The sequence below is a fragment of the Dendropsophus ebraccatus genome, chromosome 8, assembly GCF_027789765.1.
Source record: "Dendropsophus ebraccatus isolate aDenEbr1 chromosome 8, aDenEbr1.pat, whole genome shotgun sequence".
In the NCBI taxonomy this organism is placed as follows: Eukaryota; Metazoa; Chordata; class Amphibia; order Anura; family Hylidae; genus Dendropsophus; species Dendropsophus ebraccatus.
The window spans coordinates 58392672-58412763 of NC_091461.1; the positions used below are offsets into that span (position 1 = coordinate 58392672).

Consider the following 20092-nt stretch of genomic DNA (forward strand, 5'->3'; position numbering starts at 1 on the left):
TGAGGTCTGGGGGACACTTATTTCATCTCCCCCCGCCGTAGATTCACGGCGGGGGGAGATGAAAGGCGGCGGCAGCACCGGTAATCTCCTTTACCGACGGCCGCCGCTATAACGTTAATAGCGGCGATCGTCGGTAAGGGGGGGGCCGGGACGGACCCCACACACTGCCCCAACCCCTCAGCTACCTCCGGTAGCCGGGGGGATGGGGTGGGGGCCGTCCCAGCCCCGCAGCCTTATTCTCTGCCATCGCCGTAAAAAGCTGATGGCAGCAGAATAAGGACCATTAGTGACCGCCGTAAAAAGCCGTATCGGCGGTCACTAAGGGGTTAACCCACCCACTGTATCACACATAACATTCCTTCACACCAAGATATCATTATTTTTAAGTAATCCCTTTCGTCATGCAAAGAATTTCAGACTTCTTTGGAAGTACTATGAATTGTAAAAAAAAAATTTAGTTTCTAAGAAATTGCTGTTAAGAAAGCAACCTACGTTCCGGCATGAAAACATTTCAGATTACAGATGGATTGTATACTCTAAGTAATTGATTCAAATGTTTTCTGTGTAGAGTGTCTGAGGTATTGTTGATTCATCAGAGGAATTAAATTTAGGGGCCACATCCGCAAGAGCAATGCTAGGGTATATGATTGCACCCACAAATCTCCCAAAAAAGAAAATAATATGGTTATAATGCTATCAAATAATACCAGTAAACAAGGAAGAAATCATATTACCATGTATATTACCGTATATACCTTTATTGAACAAAACCCAGTATCATCAAAATGACTAATGATATAACTATAGGGCTATGCTCACACAGTCTTCTTCTGGGCCATTTGACGCCTGTCTTTCATGACATAAGGAAAAAATTCTTACAGCAGCACAAACCCAATGTGGTTGAGGTGGGTGCCCGTCTCTCCACCCTGGCCCAGGGTGGTAGAAGATCCAGCAATGAAGTAGGAGACAGCACGTCCAAGAGTAAAGTTGAAAAATGTGTTTTAATGACAGACCAGTGTGCGACGTTTCGGCTGAATAAGCCTTTCTCAAGCAGGGATGTCTTTCATGACAGCCATTGTTATGAAATGACAACCATTATTTGGACTCAAAATGACGGCCATAGAATGGAGTAAAAAAATTAAGGCCAAATAATTTCAGTGTGTGTTCACAGCCTAAAAAGGAATAATAAAACTGCCGGACCATGACCACATAGTGAAAAGACAATACAGTACACTGTCTTGAATGAAGTCAATGAAATGACGGACGTCCAATGCATATAGGGGGACATTTATCATCCCAAAAAGATGTATTTTTCGGCAGAAATGGCCCTTTTGCGAATAAATTTTTGCATCTGGCCTTTTTCCGCAATCTTCGCCAGGGGGGCGGGGAGGGGGTGTGGATGGCGCAGACTCTGGGTACACTTAATTTATCATTTTTCTCGCCGAAAAATGATAAGCTGAGATGGCGTAGGTTTCCTCAGCTCACACACTGGTGAGCACAGGATTTATGTAGAGGCAGTGCGCCTCTACATAAATCAGAGAACTGTCAGCACTGCAGGGACATTTTTAAGCCCGGCACAGAAAATGCCGGACTTAATAAATGTCCCCAATAGTGTATAAAATGATGGATGTTGTCTGTGCGGATGTCAAAATAATCACCATGACAGTTATTTTTGGAATGTCTTTTGCAAACACCAAACGTTATTTTTTAGTTGTTCATACACAGTCTTTCTTTTTTCACCGTCCTTTCACCGTTTTTACCATAAATTCAATGGACTTTCAAATAAAGACCCACCCAAAGGCTAATTAGTCCACCTAAACTAGAAAAATGTACCAACAGCTGTCATTGCACTGACGGGCGGCCAAACAGCAAAAAGACAGACGTAATTTTTTCTTTTCTAAAACGGAGAGTAAAAAATGTTGTATGAACATAGCCCATAAGTGATTACATTTTACTTACAACCAGTGGTTCACAGGTCATGTTCGATAGAAATTGTTCTCTTCTTTTTTTATTTTTCTGCACCCCCTTCACTATTCTTTCTCTTGTAGAGATTTAGTTACTGGCCCAATGGAGGACCAATGTGATCTTTGTTATGAATACAGCCACGGGTAAGGCATTTGACCCGCATCTCTGTACTTTCTTAATGGAGCTGCTCTTTCTATTGACTCCATTCATTCTCTCTGGAGTACAGCACTTGGCTCTTTCCAGCAGCTCTATAGAAAATAAATTGAGCGGTGAGTGACATGCCTTACCCGTGGCTCCGGGGGAAAAGAGAGGTTGGACCCCCTGCGATCTCTTACTTATCCCCTATCCCGTGGATAGGGGAATACCGCTTTAAGCTTGCCATGTCCCTTGGCTGTGTTTGCACTATAGTGTCAGTAACAGCAAGAATGCATATTTTGGGGTTCAATCTTATGCTAGGGTTGATAAAAGCCACAGTTTTCTCCACTGGCATGGTGTCTCAGTTCTCAATTATTGATTCCCTTCAAGAGGTTATGGTGGCATACTTAATTTTTTTTATTTTTTTTACTTTTTTTCATTTTTTCTACACACTTTTTTAGTTCCCCTAGGGAATTCTATGAGCAATACCTTGATTTCTCATAGAGATCAATACAGTACATATGTACCACAGCAGCAACTGAGTCCTAGCAAAAGCCTTGTGCTGTCATTACAACGGATTGGCTTTCTGTGATGGCATTGTGGGTAGCTAATCTAATCACTAGACCACCACTGGCATTTAGAATGTTTAAATGCTACTGTCAGAATTGACAGTGGCATTTAAACAGTTAAACAGTTTAACAGTCTGCAAAAGAGATTGCTCCATGCCAGGTATTAGCTAATAGCAGCTGGGAGCCGCTTCGCATAGAGAGGGCAGGAGTTGGGAGCCCTTTCTATACTCCGCTTCCGGCACCACAACCGTAACTTTACATCATGGTGTGGGTAAGGGTAATTCGGACAGTTTCAACAATAAGTTAGTGGTGGAAAATAAATGGATACATTTCAAGAAAATCTTATAAAAATACTTAGACCTCTAATTTATAGAATACAACTGAGTATTGAATACCATTTATATACATAGCCGCAGTTGTAAATGTTTGCTTAAAAGTGAGCTTTATTCTTTTTTCTATACCAATACAGACAAAACAAACAAAAAACAAACAAACAAAGTAAAAAAAAAACCAAATACAACAACTATTGTACAAATACAACCATTGTAGTCACTACATATAGTTGTATATTAAACAGCTGGAAAGTCTACAGATTAACTGTGCACACACAGTAATAATAATGTAATCTGGAAATCAGGTAAATAAAAAGACCCCGCCATATAACTAAACCAAGAATAATACAAGGGCAAGTTTCTCAGGAGAAAGAATTTTCTCAATGTTTACTTTGCACTGAGTTTAAATACGGCTCCTTACAGAGGTTCAACAATTGCAGAGAACATCTCACAATGGTAAGTACAACATTGTTATATGTCCTTCAGGTTACAAAAGGCAGTTTATGATGTTTTATTTTCAACAAAACTTCTTCATACCTAATTTTTACAATACGTTTTTAGTTTTTTCCTTTTTTTTCAAAATAGTGTGTAAAAGTAAGTTAATTTTTGTGGTGTTTTTTCAGCTCATTAGAAGTCATGTCAGCCTTTGATCATACCATTTAAAGTGACTCTGTACCCACAATCTGACCCCCCAAACTGCTTGTACCTTCGGATAGCTGCTTTTAATCCAAGATTAGTCCTGGGGTCCGTTCGGCAGATGATGCAGTTATTGTCCTAAAAAACAACTTTTAAACTAGCCACCCTGTGCCCAATGGCCGGGGCTTAGATTGTGTATGCATTAGGCTGGAACAACCTCTCTGTCCCTCCTCCCTGCCCTCCTCATCATTAGGAATGCTCCAGGCAGATTGTCTACTATTCCCCACCTGTGTGAATACTTAACATGGGCTGGATCGTTAAGGCACCTGTGCAATGTTCATAAAGGAGAAAATGTTCCAGTGGCATTCCTAATGATGAAGAGGGTGGGGAGGAGGGACAGAGAGGTGGTACCAGCCTAATGCATACACAATCTAAGCCCCGGCCATTGGGCACAGGGCGGCCAGTTTAAAAGTTGTTTTTTAGGACAACAACTGAATCACCTGCCAAACGGACCCCAGGATAGATGTTGGATTAAAAGCAGCTATCCAAAGTTACAAGTGGTTTGGGGGGGGGCAGATTGTAAGTACAGAGTCGCTTTAAGGATTTCTATTAAAGAATAAGAGGAAAAAATGACACAAAATTTACAAGATTCCGAGCATGCTATTTAACTGCCACTGGTCCAAAATAGGCCACTAAAGGGAAAAATAAATGCCATAAACAAAAAAAGGTTGCTATGGTATGGCATGTAATATTTCCTTCTGGAATCCCAGCTAACATCTGGCCATGGCATTTAAAAAAAAAAAAAATTAAAATCCTAAGGGTACATTTACACAGACAAAAGAAGCACTTTCGCAGAGGTGTTGTTATTTTGGGAAGGGAATTGACCACATGGAAAAGAAGCGACATGTTACTTTGTATGTTTTCCCAACTGCAACTGAAGGCAGTGGGAGCTCATTTTTGAACATTTTTTCTTTGGCTTGTGTGAACATATCTTAAAGCATAACTGTCATGGTTCAGCCTTCTAAACTTTCATGTGCAGATGCACATGCCAACGAACATTTGGGTTGCAACGGAAACATCCTAGGCGTCTGTGAATTCTGTGCACGAGCCCAATTAAAAGTAGGGCTTGTGCACAGAATACCCAAACTTCCGTCTGCTCATGGAACCATGACAGGTACACTTTAAAGTTTATGTTTATGTTTTAGTTTATGTTCCCAATCCCTTTTTAATCAACTCCTGCCACCCAGCTGCCACCAGTTTTCAATTTTTATGTCAGGAGCCAGCGGCAGCTGGAGCGCTGGTCCTGAGCCATTAATCACCTCTGTTTTTTTCTGCCAGTCAGATTTGGTTCTGGAGGAGGGTCTGGAGTCCCTGCTCCAATCTCTTTCTTGGTAAAGGACTTCAGCCCCTATGTAACTACTAACCCCACCATGTTCTAGTTGCCTGCTATAGCCTTTATTTGGAGGGACTAAGCTAGCTATCTCTTGCTATTTACTTTGTCTGATACCTTGTTACTAGACCTTGGCTCTCGTTCTCCTGACTGTCCCTCTGACCACTGACTTTGTACTTCATTGCCTGATAGTTATTGACCTGGCTTGCTGACCTCTCTGTGTATTTCATTTGTCTTGTCCATATCTTGTGTTTGCACTAATTTCAGAGCAGTTGCAGTTTTTAGGTTGGAACCGGCCTGTTAGGGAGTCGGGTTCACCAAAAGGCAGGGACAGTTGGTGGGAGCAGGGTCAGGGCTTTACCTAGTCTGTGTATTCTGTGTGTCCCTGACCTGTTCCTCACAGTTTATGAAAAAAAAAATTCTCTGTGTGACACCAGCTAAGGCTAAAAAAAAGGCCACAAAAAAGCCATTACTTTTCCCATCTCTTTTTTGTATTTTTTTGGTATTTTCTCATTTTATTTTTAATTACTATAGATTTATATGATTCCAGGTTTTCTATTGAAGAAATGGAGTTAAAACTCCCTTATAGAAAAACATCAAAGTTTCTGTGGAAAACTGCATTTCACAAACATAACTGCAAACATACTACAAATGTCAAACTGCCTGTGAGATGGGTGCAGGTGATCTTCTTCCCACTCTTCTGATTCCATGGGGGAAGAGAAAGGCTCCAATTGCAACACACCCAGCTGGGTGATTGCGGAAGCTCACCATCCACACAGCCCTTGCATAGGGGTGTTTTCCACCTTCTCACGGGTTGTAGCTTATGCATGAATTCCGGGAGGTAGTCTGTTTATACAGAACTTCTGCCAACAAATAGGGTATGGTCACAATGGAGATCCTTTAACCCCTTAAGGACAGAGCCAATTTCGATTTTTGCGTTTTCGTTTTTTCCTCCTTGTGCTTAAAAGGCCATAGCACTTGCATTTTTCCACCTAGAAACCCGCATGAGCCCTTATTTTTTGCGTCACTAATTGTACTTTGCAATGACAGGCTGAATTTTTGCATAAAGTACACTGCGAAACCAGAAAAAAATTCAAAGTGTGGTGAAATTGAAAAAAAAAAAGCATTTTGTTTATTTGGGGAAAATGTGTTTCTACGCCATTCTCCCTGGGGTAAAACTGACTTGTTATGCATGTTCCTCAAGTCGTTACGATTAAAACGATATGTAACATGTATAACTTATATTGTATCGGATGGCCTGTAAAAAAATTAAACCATTGTCAACAAATATACGTCACTTAAAATCGCTCCATTCCCAGGCTTATAGTGCTTTTATCCTTTGGTCTATGGGGCTGTGTCAGGTGTCATTTTTTGCGCCATGATGTGTTCTTTCTATCGGTACCTTGATTGCGCATATACGACTTTTTGATCGCTTTTTATTACAATTTTTCTGGATTTGATGCGACCAAAAATGCGCAATTTTGCACTTTGGGATTTTATTTGCGCTGACGCCGTTTACCGTGCGAGATCAGGAATGTGATTAATTAATAGTTCAGGCAATTACGCACGCGGCGATAGCAAACATGTTTATTTATTTATTTATTTGTTTACTTTTATTAATAACCTGGGAAAAGGGGGGTGATTCAGACTTTTATTAGGGGAGGGGGCTTTTTACTATTAACAACACTTTTTTTTTCTTTTACACTTATACTAGAAGCCCCCCTGGGGGACTTCTAGTATATACACTTTGATCTCTCATAGAGATCTCTGCAGCATAGATATGCTGCAGAGATCCATGAGATAGGCACTCGTTTACTTCCAGCTGCTGCAGCCGGAAGTAAACGAGTGCAGAGCCGGGGACGGCGCCATCTTGGAGCAGTCCCCGGCCGGCTTCAGTTACGGAGATCGCTCCTCCGGGATAACATCCCGGAGGAGCGATCTCCCCACTAGACACCAAGGATGACGCTGCGTCCGGTAATCGGATGCAGCTGTCAACTTTGACAGCTGCATCTGATTACTGTATTAGCGGGCAAGGCGATTGGACTGTGCCCGCTAACACCTGCGGTCCCAGGCTACAAGCGGCACCCGGGACCGCCGCGGTTGAGAGCGCGGCCGCCACGCGGCCCCGCTCTGAACGTCCCTAACGGCAACAGGGCGTAAATATACGCCCTATGTCGTTAAGGGGTTAAAGGAGAAGTCCGGCAAAAAATGTTATTAAAGTATTTTATTTCCCCCCAAAAGTTATAAAAATCACCAATATACAGTTATTATGGGAAATGTACATAAAGTGCTTTTTTCCCTGCACTTACTACTGCATCAAGGCTTCACTTCCTGAACAAAATGGTGATGTCACGATCCGACTCTCACAGCTGTGCGGGCTGTGGCTGCTGGAGAAGATGATGGCAGGAGGATACTAAGGGACACGGCACTGGAAGGACACTGAGCATCCCCCTGCCATCATCCTCTCCAGTAACCACGGCCCACACAGCTCTGGGAGTCGGGTAGTGACATCACCATATTATCCAGGAAGTGAAGCCTTGATGCAATAGTAAGTGCAGGGAAAAAAGCACTTTATGTGTATTTCTCGTAAAAAGTGTATATTGGTGATTTGTATAACTTTTGGGGGACAATACAGTACTTTAATAAAAAAAAATTGCCGGACTTCTAACATCCTATTCCTAATCCTGCTCCTTCTTCTCTTCAAACCATCTCCAAAAAGGTAGGGGTGGAGAAGGGGATGGTGCTGGTGTAGGAGGTGACCTCTGTCTTCCTAGTCCAACTGAGGATCTGCTTCTAAGGGATCTTAGAGGGGGCTTAGGAAAGCATGACAGCCTCAGTGGAACTGCTGCTTGCTCAGAGCATGACAGCCTGGAATGGCTTGACGCTAAGGCATCCCACCCTGACTGTGTTGCCTTCCAGTATGCTGATGGTGGTGGATCATATAGCACTGGCTTTTCACCCCAGCCAGACTCCATAGCTACCCTGTAGCTTGGCGGTGGTGATGAGTGTGCCGCTTGCCATGACTCTCTCATGGTTTAAAGAATGCACTGATGTAATAGTGCTGTCAGATTGCAGACAGACCTACGGGGGAATGCATCTTGCAGTATTCTCTAGTCCAGCCTGTCCGATGGCTGTTTTTTTTTCCCAAAAAAAAAAAAAAAGGATGAAAAGTCTGATGACAACTGATACCTTTTTTGGCATCAGTTGTGAATAGTTTCTGACAAAAAAAAAATGAAAAAGATGCAACTGATCAATGTAAACCCAGCCTTAGAAAGCACAGTTAGCCCCACAAAAAACAAGTCTCCATATAGTCATGTCTAGGCAAAATATAAAAGTTATAGCTGTTGGAAGGCAAGTATAGAAAACCCCCAAAAGACCACTATTAAAAATCATTGTGTCAGGAAAGTGTTAAAGTGACACAGTGCCGCCGTTCGCCCCGCCCCCTTGACGCCCATTGGTCGGCCAATCTAGAGGGGGTAGGGCCTAGACATTTAGGCCAGCCTGTTCCAATGGCCGGTGAGGGGGCGGTGAGGCCAACGTTGGCGCTGTGGGCAGGGCTAAGTGGCGCAAAAACCGCAAGGCCCCGCCCACTTAACACAATCTGCAGTTGATAAAAGATCACTTTTTACTTGAACAAGCACCATGACGTATGATATAAAATAAGGTATGAAAACCGCTAAATTTACCCTTTATACCTGTGTAGAGGAGTCAGAATGCACAAAGGGGGTGACAGTGTCACTTTAAGTCTTTCTATGTGATATTTTTACATCTGTCCACAGCCAAATACATAGAACTTGCTTTACACAGGATATAGCAAGAATATCCTTCTTTGTGTCTGGACCTGTAAGGATTATAAAGTTTTTCATGGTTTCCACAAGAAAATCTTTGAAACAATATGAGTTTTATAAACAGCTATTTTATGCCCTTTAGGGATGCGAAATTATCCACCACACTCACTGTTGTAAAACTTTTGCTTTTTATTTCAGAAATACCTTTTGGTGATTGCTTTGTTTGGCACTGCAGTTTTTGTGGGTGACTGTAATGCCGCCTGCTTTTACCAAAACGCCAAGGGATCTGTGAATGGAAATTCTAAAGGTAAGTTTGTGCAAAGTAAGGCAATGTTAGAAATATGTGGTCCTATACCTATAATCAATCATTGTTAAATTCTTCTTGAGGGTGTTTCATGAAAATACTGTCTAATATATTGGCATCATGTTATCGAGCAGTAACAGCTGAACTGCCTGATATATATTTTTGTGGGATAAGATTCAGCATAACTTGTCAATTAATCTATGCTAAGGAGTCCAGTGAGGGAATCTCTCTCTCTCTCTTTCTCTCTCTCTCTCTTCAGTCTATATTACTCTGTTGATTTTACTCTCTTTCTCTCTCTCTCTTCAGTCCATTTTACTCCGTGTGAACTGGCCCTAAGGCTATGTTCCCAGACAGTATTTTTGCTCAGTATTTTGCTACCAAAACCAGGAGTGGGTTGATAATACAGAAAGGCTATGTTCACACACTGTTGAAATTTAGTGGATGGTCGTCATTTAATGGCAAATAATTGCCCTTATTTAAAACAATGGCCGTTACTTTGAAATAACAGCTGTTATTTGCCATTAAATAGTGGCGATCCAATTTAAACTGTGTGTGAAACAGTCTGTGTTTTCAATCCACTCCTGGTTTTGGTTGCAAAACACTGAGCAAAATGCTGAGCAAAAATACTGTGTGGGAACATAGCCTAAGGCTAAGTTCACACCATGTAAAAACAATGGCTGTATTTCATAACAACGGCTGTTATTTCACAAATAACCGCAGTTATTTGCACAACAGCGGCTGTTCTTATGAAATACAGCCATTGTTTTTACATTGCGTGAACATAGCTTAAATTTATATTTCACACTCTGTCATGTAAAATAGTTACACATTTGCATTGTGCTTATGCAGAATTTAACCCCTTAACGACATCGGGCGTACCCATACGCCCCCGCAGGGTGGGCTTTAACGCAAACGGGCGTATAGGTACGCCCAATGTTTCCCCGATCGCTGCGTGTTCACACACAGCGGTCGGGGAAGATGGCCTGCTATAAATCATAGCAGGCCATCATAGCTCCTCGGCACGGGGGGTGGTTAACCCCCCCCGTGCTTACGATCGCCGCTATAGGCTGATCAATTCAGATCAGCCAATAGCGGCGATCGGAACCTTTCCGGGTCATCGGTGACCCGATGACCCGGAAAAAAATGGCGGTCGGTGCTGTCCGAGGACGGCACCGACCGCCATTACTGTAAAAAGTAATGGTGATCGCCGTGCCACCGGCCCGATCGCCGTGAACGGTCAGCCGGCCGTTCACGGCGATAGGGCCGGTGGCACGGCGATCAGAGTCCCCCAAAATAGTAAATACCTGCCCTGGACCCCTCAGCTAGGTAGCCGAGGGGTCCAGAGCAGGTATTTGTACATTACTCACCTGTCCCGGGCTCCTGATCGGCGTCTTCCGGGTTCAGTGTATGTAGGAAGGGACACCCGAATCCAGCCCCCAGATGCCCCCCCCCATCCTCGGAGTTAGTGGGAAGATCGTCCGGGAACTGATCTTCCCACTGCTGGATAAAGGTCACCACCTGTACGGGGATAACTTTTATACCAGCACCCCCTCTTCCGGTCCCTCGCTGCCCGAGCTACTGTAGCTTGCGGCACGATCCGAAAATATCAGAAGCAGTAATAGAGCCCTAATGTTTAGCAGCCATGGAGCGGACCCAGCGCTTCTGGATGTGAAGGACCCCGTATCGCACCAGGACAACATTTTCCAGGTGACATCCCGCACACAGGAGAACGGGAGACCCCAGAAGAAGTGTAGAGTGTGGGGTAACAGGGGGATCAGGAAGGACACCATTTTCCAGTGTGACGCCTGTCCTGATCACCCCGGCCTCTGCATACTGGATCGCTTCAAGGCGTACTACACGTCATTGGGGTTCTACATTATCTAAATTCTGTCCCTTATTCCTATTTCAGGGGTCACGTTGGTCCAGGGATTATTCTGATCGCCATTATGGAGTCGGGAAGGAATTTTCCGCTGTGATGAGGCTACTGTCGTCTGCCTCACGAGGGGTTTTTGCCTTCCTCTGGATCAACACAGGTTGAGTTTGATGGACACCTGTCATTTCCAACCTTATAAACTAATAATTGGCCTAATACCCCCAAATAAATTAGAATTGTCCCTTTTCCCCAGCTAAGTAGGTATGGCCGCCATTCCCATTAGAGGATGCCATGATGCAATTACAAAGCCTCTGTGCGGCCAGGACAGTAGAAACCCCCCACAAGTGACCCCATTCTGGAAACTACACCCCATAAGGAATCTAACAAGGGGGGCAGCGGGGATATGGCCCCCTGGTGACGGCCATATTTGGGACGTGAAAATGAAAAAAATGGTATTTTTTATTTTCTCGGCACATGTTCTACGTAAGTGACTGTCACCAGTGGGGTCCATATCCTCACTGCACCCCTTGTTAGATTCCTTATGGGGTGTAGTTTCCAGAATGGGGTCACTTGTCAGGGGTTTCTACTGTCCTGGCAGCACAGGAGCTTTGTAATTGCGACATGGCCTCCATCCTCCATTCCAGCCTCTAAATGGCGCTCTGTCCCTTTGGTGACTTGCCCTGTGCCCATATGGCACATTATGCCCACATGTGGGGTATTTTCGTACTCAGGGGAAACTACCCTACACGTTTTGTGTTCATTTTCTTTTTTAACCCCTTGTGGAAATGGAAAAAAATCAAGGCTAGACCAACATTTAGTGTAATTTTTGTAAAATTTTTACTCTAAATCATTAATCTTGTCATGATTTTTTCATTTTCACAAGGGGTTAAAAGATAAAAAAAAACATTTAATGTGTAGCGCAATTTCCCCTGAGTACGGAAATACCCCACATGTGTACATAAAGCGCCATTCGGGTGCAGGGTAAGCCTCCGAAGGGACGGAGCGCCATTTGGTTTTTGAAGGCTGGATTTGGATGGAATGGATTTCGAGGGGCCATGTTGCATTCAAAAGGCCCCTGTGTTGCCAAGACAGTTGAAACCCCCCACAAGTGACCCCATTATGGAAACTGCACCCCTCAGGGAATGTAACAAGGGGTGTAGTGAGCATATGGACCCCACTGGTGACGGGCACAAATGTGGAACAATGTGGCGTGAAAATGAAATATTACATTTTTTACACTATAATGTTGGTTTAGCCTTGAATTTATCATTTTCACAAGGGGTTAAAAGAGGAAAAAAAAACAAAATGTGTAGAGCAATTTCCCCCGAGTCCGTAAATACCCCACATGTGGACATAAAGCGCCATGTGGGCGCAGGGCAAGCCTCCCAAGGGAAGGAGCGCCATTTGGATTTTGGAGGTTGGATTTGGCTAGAATGGATGATGAAAGCCATGTCGCATTTACAGAGCCCTCGTGCTGCCAAAACACTGGAAACCCCCCACAAGTGACCCCATTCTGGAAACTGCACCCCTCAAGGAATCTAACAAGGGGTGCAGTGAGGATATGGTCCCCTTGATGAAGGGCACATTTGTGCCATGAAAGTGAAAAAATGAAATTTTTTACTTTTACGTCACATTGTTCCACATTTGTGCCCGTCACCAGTGGGGTCCATATGCTCACTGCACCCCTTGTTAGATTCCTTGAGGGGTGTAGTTTCCAGAATGGAATCACTTGTGGGGGGTTTCCAGTGTCTTGGCAGCACGAGGGCTCTGTAAATGCGATATGGCGCTTGAAATCCTTTTCAGTGAAATTCAGCTTCCAAAAGCCAATTGGCGCTCCTTCCCTTTGGAGGCTCGTCCTGCGCCCCCTTGGCACTTTATCGCCACATGTGGGGTATTTCCGTACTCGGGAGAAACTGCGCTACACATTTTGTGTCTTTTTTTGCCTCTTATCCCTTTAAGAAAATAAAAAATTGAAGACTAGAACAACGTTTTAGTGTAAAAAATAAATTTTTCTTTTTTCACGCCATATTGTTCGAAAAATCTGTGAAGCACCTATGGGGTCCAGATGCTCACCGCACCCCTTGTTACATTCCTTGAGGGGTGTAGTTTTCTAAATGGTGTCCCTTTAGGGGTGTTTTTTAGGTTTTGGCACCCCAGAGCCTCTGCCAACCTGAAGTGGTACAGTCAGAAATGACCAAATATAACGGAGCCATTGAAATTCACTAGGCGCTCCTTTGTATCTGAGGCTTGTGGTTGCGTCAAATAGCGCAATAGGGCCACATATGAGGTATTTCTATAAACTGCAGAAACAGGGCAATAATTATTGGGGTGCATTTCTCTGGTAATAGGTTTATAATTATGAAAAATATTGGATTAGAATAAAATCTCTGCACAGAAAATTAAAAATTTCAAATTCCTTACACACTTAGCTTTTATTTCTGTGACTCCCCTAAAGGGTTAAAACACTTTCTGGATATGCTTTTGCAGAGTTTGGGGGATGCAGTTTCTGAAATTGGGTGCTTTGTGGGGCTTTCTAACATACAGGCCCCTCAAATACACTTGGGAACCTGAACAGGTCCCTAAAGATATCTGATTTTGAAATTTTACTGAAAATTTGGAAATTTGCTGCTAATGTTTTAAGCTTCCTATCGTCTAAAAAAAAAATGAAAGATAGTTTAATAAATGCCGCCAACATAAAGTAGACATGTTGCTAATGCTATTTAATATATAATTTATGTGGTATAACCACTTTCTGTATACGCAAAAAAGTTTAAAAGTTGGAAAAATGCATTTTTTCACATTTTTTCACATTATTTGGGATTTTTTCATAAAGATTTGTTATGAGTATCGACTCCAATTTACCAGAAATGTAAAGTACAATATGTCACGAGAAAACAATCTCAGAATCAGCCGGATAGGTAAAAGCATCCCGAAGTTATTAATGACTAAAGTGACACAGGTCATATTCATAAAATTTGTCTCTGTCATTAAGGCCATTTCAGGCTCTGTCCTTAAGGGGTTAATGAGTAATTTATTTTTTCAGGCTGCTTTTTCAATGGAGTAATGCATGCATTTGGCTCATCTTGGAGAACGTGGAACTGTCTAAATTGTGACTGTTTACCCAATGGATTTATAGGATGCTGCACTATGTAAGATGTTTCATTTTGAATGGGGTCAATATATTAGGATTTGTTTATACTGGGGAAAGGGCACAAATGGCTGATATCTTGTGATATATTTAATGGTGTGTTTACACAGAGAGATTTATCTGGCAGATTTTTGAAGCCAAACCCAGGAATGGATGTGAAAAGAGGAGAAATCGCAATCTTTCCTTTATGACCTGTTCTATGTTTATAGTCTGTTCCTGGCTTTGGCTTCAAAACTTGTCAGATAAATCTCTCTGTGTAAACGCACCATTAGAATTCCCATGTGATCATAATTTGCAGACATTTTCGCTATGGATTCTTACTGCATGCTGACATCTCTAAATTACAGGTTATTGTATGTTTATTATAAATCAACAGGATGCAAACAAGCCATCATTTTAAATGGGTTTGGCATCATACTCGCAATAAAGGCAGGACATAAGATTATTCTATAATTAGCATCACATGGATAAGTTATTACTATAGTGCACATATAAATACAAAATTTATTTTAGTTTTAGAATATATTATTGTTTTTTTTATTTTTTTATTTAGTGGTGGAGACTACACTTACAATAAAGAGGAGTGCGTCGCCTTATATGACACATATAACTGTCTGCTAAAAGTGGTTAGAAGAGATAATCCGGATGTGATATGTAAACCAACACTGTTGGGCTAAATTAATTTCTCAATTTCTCCATACAAGCAATACAAATTTAAATAAACATGCCATTTGTATTCTCTTGCCTGCTATTTCTGAAAAGAAGACGGTCATGCTTTTCTAGTCCTGGATAACCCCTGTAACCATCTATGTAGCCACAAAATGGCAATCAAAATAAAATTATTATTGCCTATCGCAATCAGTTGGACTTTAGTTCAGAATGTGCCAAATGAACACCAAGGCCCGACCCTTACCTGCTAGTTTCTTGGTTGGAAATACATCAGGAGACAGAGAATAAATGACAGTAATACCCAGTTCTATGTTATTGTGTGATAAGGAAAACAGTTAATTTTACTGCTGTTGGTTCCTTTACCGCTGTCTGTGTTTGGTGTCTAAAAATTCCAAAATGTAACTATTAGTGTCCCTCAATCAAGATCAAAGCTGTCTTTTTTTTTTTTTAATCACCTACATTATAGAAATATGCTTAAAATAATAATAAACAAGGGCACCAAGGGAACAAGATGACTATGCCAATATAGTATAAAACAGTCTTACCATCTGGTGTTTATATATAAGCAGGGGCGTAGCTAATGTCTCCTGGGCCCTGGTGCGAGAGGCCAACTTGGGCCCCCCCCCCCCCTCCTTTCACGACCAAGTGATGCTATTGTTGTGTGTGTGTGTGTATATATATTATATATATACACAGTGGTGCCTTGGATTATGAGCATAATTCGTTCCAGGACAGTGCTTGTAATCCAAATCCACTCTTAAACCAAAGCAAATTTTCCTATAAGAAATCATGTAAATGCAGACAATTGGTTCCACACCCCAAATATATTTATTATTCTGTACTGTACAGTAATGAAGAGGATGGGAAACACAAGGGTGGACAGAGACTGCAGGGAGTATGAAGGAATGAGCAGGGCAGATGTGGGCACATACATGCAGCACTCTCTGTCCGGGGAGAGAGGGGTTACAGCTATGGAGAGATTACCCCCCCACACACAGTCCTGTCCCCTGATGTAAGCCCCAGCCTGAAGGGGATCTGCTATGATTTGGAAGGTGTTTAGAGTACAGTGCTGTAGACCCCGCTATGCAGGCCATGCCCCTTCTCCACTCGCGCTCCCACCCAATACAGGAAGTTCTTAAACCAAAGCAATGCTCTTAAACCAAGTCACAATTTTGAAAAACTGTGAGCTCTTCAACCAAAACGCTCTTAAACGAAGTTACTCTTAAACCAAGGTACCACTGTATATATATATATATATATATATATATATATATATATATATATATACACACATACACACACACACACACACACACCAAGACAGATATTACCTATTACTGCCATACTGTTACCGACCAAATCCTGTATACTGAGACCAATATTACCAGTAATACCAGTATATAGGGAGGAAACATTACCGCCACACCACAACCACTACCATCACCACCATATTGTTACTGACCAAATCCAGTACACTAAATCACCTCATCCAGTCATATAGAGGTGGCCCCAGCTCTACACAGGCTCTATACACCATATACATTACACTGCAGTTATATCAGGTGACTCACAGGAGACGTCTTTTCTGATCGGAGTTCTTTCCTTTTCATCATCTTCTCCATCCGTCCTGGGCCGTTATGAGAACTTCTCCGAGCCACGAATCCACAGAATCTGCCAGACAGACATATTAGTCTCCTCACTCTGACACCATCCTCATCTCTCTACACACTGCACATCTGTACTGTCCCCTTTACACCCTCATTTAGTGGGTAGCCCTGACTCTATGTGACCTCCTAATAATATATGCCCCCCTCTGTGTATTCCCTCTCCCCCTATGTTGCCCCCCCAAATAGATGGCCCCCTCTACCCCCTCCCTTATAGATGGCCCCCTCTACCCCCTCCCTTATAGATGGCCCCCTCTACCCCCTCCCTTATAGATGGCCCCCTCTCTCCTCACCCTCCCTTATGGATGGTCCCCTCTCCCCCCACCCTCCCTTATGAATGGCCCCCTCTCCCCCCACCCTCCCTTATAGATGGTCCCCTTCTCCCCCCCCTCCCTTATAGATGGTCCCCTTCACCCCCCCTCCCTTATCGATGGTCCCCTTCCCCCCCCCTCCCTTATAGATGGTCCCCTTTCCCCCCCTCCCTTATAGATGGTCCCCTTTCCCCCCCTTTATAGATGGTCCCCTTCCTCCCTCCCTTTATAGATGGTCCCCTTCCTCCCTCCCTTATAGATGGTCCCCTTCCTCCCTCCCTTATAGATGGTCCCCTTTCCCCCCCTTTATAGATGGTCCCCTTTCCCCCCCTTTATAGATGGTCCCCTTCCTCCCTCCCTTTATAGATGGTCCCCTTCCTCCCTCCCTTTATAGATGGTCCCCTTCCTCCCTTTATAGATGGTCCCCTTCCTCCCTCCCTTATAGATGGTCCCCTTTCCCCCCCCCACCCTCATAGATGGCCCCCTCCTTTCCCCCCACCCTCATAAATGCCCCCCTCCTTCCCCCCCACCCTCATAAATGCCCCCCTCCTTCCCCCCCACCCTCATAAATGCCCCCCTCCTTCCCCCCCACCCTCATAGATGCCCCCCTCCTTTCCCCCACCCTCATAGATGGCCCCCTCTTTTCCCCCCACCCTCATAGATGGCCCCCTCCTTTCCCCCCACCCTCATAGATGGCCCCCTCCTTTCCCCCCACCCTCATAGATGGCCCCCTCCTTTCCCCCCACCCTCATAGATGGCCCCCTCCTTTCCCCCCACCCTCATAGATGGCCCCCTCCTTTCCCCCCACCCTCATAGATGGCCCCCTCCTTTCCCCCCACCCTCATAGATGGCCCCCTCCTTTCCCCCCACCCTCATAGATGGCCCCCTCCTTTCCCCCCACCCTCATAGATGGCCCCCTCCTTTCCCCCCCCCCTCATAGATGGCCCCCTCCTTTCCCCCCACCCTCATAGATGGCCCCCTCCTTTCCCCCCACCCTCATAGATGGCCCCCTCCTTTCCCCCCACCCTCATAGATGCCCCCCTCCTTTCCCCCCACCCTCATAGATGTCCCCCTCTTTCCCCCCACCCTCATAGATGCCCCCCTCCTTTCCCCCCACCCTCATAGATGGCCCCCTCCTTTCCCCCCACCCTCATAGATGGCCCCCTCCTTTCCCCCCACCCTCATAGATGTCCCCCTCTTTCCCCCCACCCTCATAGATGTCCCCCTCTTTCCCCCCACCCTCATAGATGTCCCCCTCTTTCCCCCCACCCGTACAGGCTGATAAAAAAACAAAACTTAACTCACCTGACATCGCGCTCCCACGTTGATCCTCACTCCTTCGCCTTCGGTCTGTCCCCGACTGCTGCGCGGCTGCCGGGGGTGTCGCGTCTTATCCCCGGCAGCGCGCGCATCCCAGAACTCCCTGCGCGCCGGAAACCGGAAGTCAGGGCCCAAGGCGCGCAGGGAGTTCTGGGATGCGCGCGCTGCCGGGGGTAAGACGCGACACCCCCGGCAGCCGCGCAGAAGCCGGGGAAAGACGGAGCCAGTCTCTTGTGACCGCAAGCAAAACAATGCTTGCGGTCACAAGAGTGATTGATCGGGGGGCCCCGCGGGCCCCCCTTGTGGCGGGCCCGGTCGCGGCGGCGACCCCCGCGACCACGGTGGCTACGCCACTGTATATAAGGTCCTCCAGAGTAATGAGAGTGTCCTCCAGAGTAAAGAGAGTGTCACAGAGGTCTCAAATTGGGGGTAAGGCTATGTTCACACAACGTCTTTTCATCTCCGTTTAAAATGATGTCCGTTATTTTAGACTCAAAAAATATTTAGCAGCCTGACCTCCCCTTAGTGCACTGACGGGTGTTTGTACATTATTCTAGTTTGGGGTTACTAATTGACCTTTGGATGAGGCTTAATTGAAAAGTCCATTGAATTTAATAGTAAAAATGGAGACAGAACGGTGACAAAAGGAAAACTGTGTGTGAACTACAAACAAAAAAAAGTCAGCTGTTTGCAAAAGACGTCCGAAAATAATGATCATGTTCATTATTTTGACGCCCGCGGCAAAAACGTCCGTTATTCAATACGCTGTGTGCATTGGACGTCTGTCTTCCCATTTACTTCAATGTATTGCCACTGCAGTCAAGTTAAATCTCGGCAAAAACGGACGTTATTTTAAATATGTAAATTTAATATTTTTGACGTTATGTGAACATAGCCTAAGACTATCTTTATATACTGTATGCCTGCGGTGGGCGCACCAGTCTATCCCTACTCGCTTAGCAATAAGTTGGGGTACTCACCATAAAAAGGATGATGCTTGGTCCGTATTACCCTCTTACAAAGGCCCTAGTTGCACCACAAGCATTGATTTTATAGAGCTGCATCCCAGGGGGGAAGGGGGGTTCTCCCACTGGGAGCGGGCAAGCCCACCTGCAGTGCTTCAGCAACGGCCAGTGCTCGGTAATAAAGCAGTGCCCCCGCATCGGCGGCACTGTTTTATTCATGTGTAAAATTTAAAGCGATTGTACATTCACTTTAAACAGAAAGCACACACTTTTTTTCTTAGGGTGGGTTCACACTGTGTTTTTGCAGTCTGTTTAACTTATGCGTTTTTAAATGGTTACGTTTAATGTACCCAATAACATGGTCAACCACTTTTTTGTGATTGAACCGTTTTTATTTATAATGGAAGTCAATTGAAAAACAGATTCAAACGGATTGCACACAATCCATTTTTTCATGCTTTCCCCTCCCATAAAACGTATATGTTGAACAGACTAAAACCATGCAGTGTGATCCCAGCCTAAGGGTATGTGCACACTATGGAACTCATGTGGATAACTTGCCATGGATTCCGCTGCTCATCCAATGACCCCCCCCCCTCCCCCCCTCTGACTTTCTGCTGGTCCCATAGGCTCCATTCTATGGTTAGGTCGATTCTGCTGTCCACCCAAAGAATGGATAGGTTCATTCTTTGGGCGGACAGCGGAATCTGCCTGACCATGACCAAGTGGGAGCGAACAGGGACAAGCAGCGAAATCTGTGGGGAGCTCTCTGTGTGATTTCCGTAGTGTGGACATACCCTTAGTAAGAACATAGCCTTAAAATGAGCCACCAGTGCAGCCAGGCAGTAGGGAAAGCTAATTGTATGCTGGGCTGTACAGCTAGAGGTATAACCAGTAGGAAGAGGGAGATTGTGGTGCCGCCGTATAGAGCTCTAGTGAGAACACATCTGGAATACTGGGTCCAGTTCCGGAGACCTCACCTACAAACAAGATATTAATTTAAAAAAAAAACATTCCAAAGAT

The 20092-nt window shown here is 44.4% G+C and overlaps 1 protein-coding gene across 1 annotated transcript; it reads left to right on the plus strand.

Moving 5' to 3' along the window:
* The first annotated feature begins 2910 nt into the window (after positions 1-2910).
* Positions 2911-15187, plus strand: LOC138798608 (beta-microseminoprotein-like). Its single transcript, XM_069979136.1, has 4 exons — positions 2911-2940; positions 9014-9122; positions 14036-14141; positions 14694-15187. The coding sequence occupies exons 1-4, from the start codon at positions 2932-2934 to the stop codon at positions 14815-14817; spliced, it is 348 nt and encodes a 115-aa protein (XP_069835237.1). The 5' UTR covers positions 2911-2931; the 3' UTR covers positions 14818-15187.
* Positions 15188-20092: the final 4905 nt, after the last annotated feature.